Source organism: Varanus komodoensis, unplaced genomic scaffold (assembly GCF_004798865.1).
Source record: "Varanus komodoensis strain SLA01 unplaced genomic scaffold, ASM479886v1 scaffold6_2, whole genome shotgun sequence".
In the NCBI taxonomy this organism is placed as follows: Eukaryota; Metazoa; Chordata; class Lepidosauria; order Squamata; family Varanidae; genus Varanus; species Varanus komodoensis.
In genome coordinates, this window is record NW_025336346.1 from 17963523 (window position 1) to 17965765 (window position 2243).

At 63.6% G+C, this 2243-nt stretch overlaps 1 protein-coding gene across 1 annotated transcript; it reads right to left on the reverse strand.

Annotated features, from left to right (window-relative positions):
* Positions 1-270: 270 nt before the first annotated feature.
* Positions 271-1983, reverse strand: LOC123034324 (histone H1.10). The gene has a single exon (XM_044451621.1). It carries the CDS (start codon positions 1805-1807, stop codon positions 1124-1126), a length of 684 nt encoding a protein of 227 aa, XP_044307556.1. The 5' UTR covers positions 1808-1983; the 3' UTR covers positions 271-1123.
* Between the last annotated feature and the right edge of the window lie 260 nt (positions 1984-2243).

Consider the following 2243-nt stretch of genomic DNA (forward strand, 5'->3'; position numbering starts at 1 on the left):
CGCGGAAGAGCCTGGAGAGGGGAACGGGCGCTTGTGAAGCGCGCCGACACGCCCACCTCTGAACCCAAAGCACACGGAAAAGGAGGGCGCCTCTCCCTCTAAGCGGCTGCAGCTCCCCCTGCCTGCTGCTCTGTCCCCAGAGCCGCACCCCTTAAAAGCCTTTCGCCTCTACCCTCCAAGCCCAACGCCCCCCTTTGCCACCTCCCTCAGTTTGCGCCCCGTTTTATTTCCCCCTCGAATATTACCACACCGAGGAAACAGCGCTTGGAAAACTGTTTTAAACAATTTATTGAACAAAAAACCCGAACAAACAAAAACACAGGGAAAAAAGGCAACTGAAGACAAGGCAGTAAGAGGCCTCGCAGGGGAGAACTGCCCTCCTACCCCTCCCGCCCTCCCTACCTTGGACCACCGGGCCGCCTCCCCCGCGCCTGCAGCGGCTGCAGGGCCCTCCAGCAAGACCAGCCACGCCGGTCCCGGGCGCCGCTCGGCCAGCCGGCCCCCCCACCGCCCCGGCCCGCCCCTCCGTGCGCCCGGGAAAAGTGGCTCGTTTTAAAGGCAGGCGAAGCCCAGCCGCTTGCAGCCACCGAGCCCGTTGCCATAGCGCCGCCGCGCTCGCGGCCACGGCGACCGCTCCAACTTTGCGATGCCGCCCCGAAGGCCGCCCCCTGCCCGCAAGAAGTGGGAGCGGGCGGCAGGGAGGGGCCGCCGGCCGCCCGAGGGGGGTCCTGCGGGAGCGCGGGAGCGACCTTCTCAGCTGCTTTATATATATATAAAAAAAACCACCAACCGCCAAAGCCGGCGCTAGTCCCCATTGACATAACCGTCCCACGGTGGATCTGTCTTGCTTTTAAAGGGGAAGGGCAGAAGCGCAGTGCCGTCTCCCCTCCAATGAACGAAAACGGGACCCATGAACGGAATGGTGCTTACGGAGGAAAGAGTGCTACCGAACCAGCCCAGCCCGCCCCCTCCCCCGAAAAAAACGAAAATGAAAAGCTGCGGAAACGAAGCCGAAGCGGGAAACGTGGCTCTGTGCTTCGAGCGAAGTCCGTGTGCCGGGGCTCAATCGTCCTGGGCGGCGGGCGAGGGAAAGTGCCCGCTCCCCCCGCTCCCGGGCGGGGGCTCATTTCCTGCTCTTGAGCGCCTTGGGCTTCGCGGACTTCTTCACCTTCTTCGCGCTGGGGGCGGCGGCGCTTTTCTTGGCCGTCTTCTTGGCTTTCACCTTCTCCTTCTTGGCGGCCCCGCCGCCGGCGCCTTTCTTGTGCGACTTCTTCTCCAGCTTTTTGCTCTTGGCGACGGGCTTCTTCTCCACTTTGCGCGAAGCGGGCACAGCGACCGCCTTCTTGTGCGACTTGGCGTGGGAGCCGCCGCCGCCGCCGCCGCCGCCGGCGCCCCCTTCGCTGCCCCCCTCGAGCTTCTTCCTGTTGAGCTTGAAGGAGCCGTTGGCGCCCGTCCCCTTCACCTGCAGCAAGGTGTCGTTTTGCACCAGCGCCTTGATGGAGTACTTGAGGTAGGTGCGCCCGTTCCGCTGGTCGAACCAGGCCACTTTCTTGGCTTCGTTGTAGATTTTGGCCAGCGAGGAGCCGTTGCGCTCGCCCAGCTTGCGGATGGACTCCACCACCAGCTGGCTGTATTTGCCCGGCTGGTTCTTTTTCTTGCTGTTTTTCTTCTTCTTGGATGGGGACAGAGCGGACCCGCCGCCGCCGCCGCCTTTCGATTTTTTGGAAGCGCCCTTCTTCTCGGGGGCCAGAGGCGCTTCTTCCGCCTCCGTCAGCGGGAGGTCGGCTTCTTCCAGTTCAACAGACATGCCGGAAAAGGGACAGCGTTTCTGCGAGAAAGGAGCTTGCAGAGAAATGGGCGACGGGCTTTAAGCGCAGCCTGGGTGCTGCTTTCGTCCTGGCGCGCTCCCCACGGAAAGCGAGAGCGCCAGCCCCACGGCAGCCGAACGCTGCTGCCCTCTCTTCCGCCTGAGAAATGCAATCTGCCTGGGCGGGCTCCGCCGCAGCTCCTTATATGCGCGACGAGCGGACCACGTTGAGAACAACAACAGGGAGAAAGCAGGCAAGCTCCAAGTTGTGCTTCTTGTGGCCCCTTTGCCGGGCTCTCTCTCCTGCGTCCGGCGCCTCAGGGCTGGGACGTCGTCGGCAGCCGCTGCTCCCGACGGTGCCTGATCGTGCTGCCGGGGTGTCACTGCCCCCTTGGACCGGGAAAGGTTCCCCAGAGGCGATTTTAAGGGCGCACCC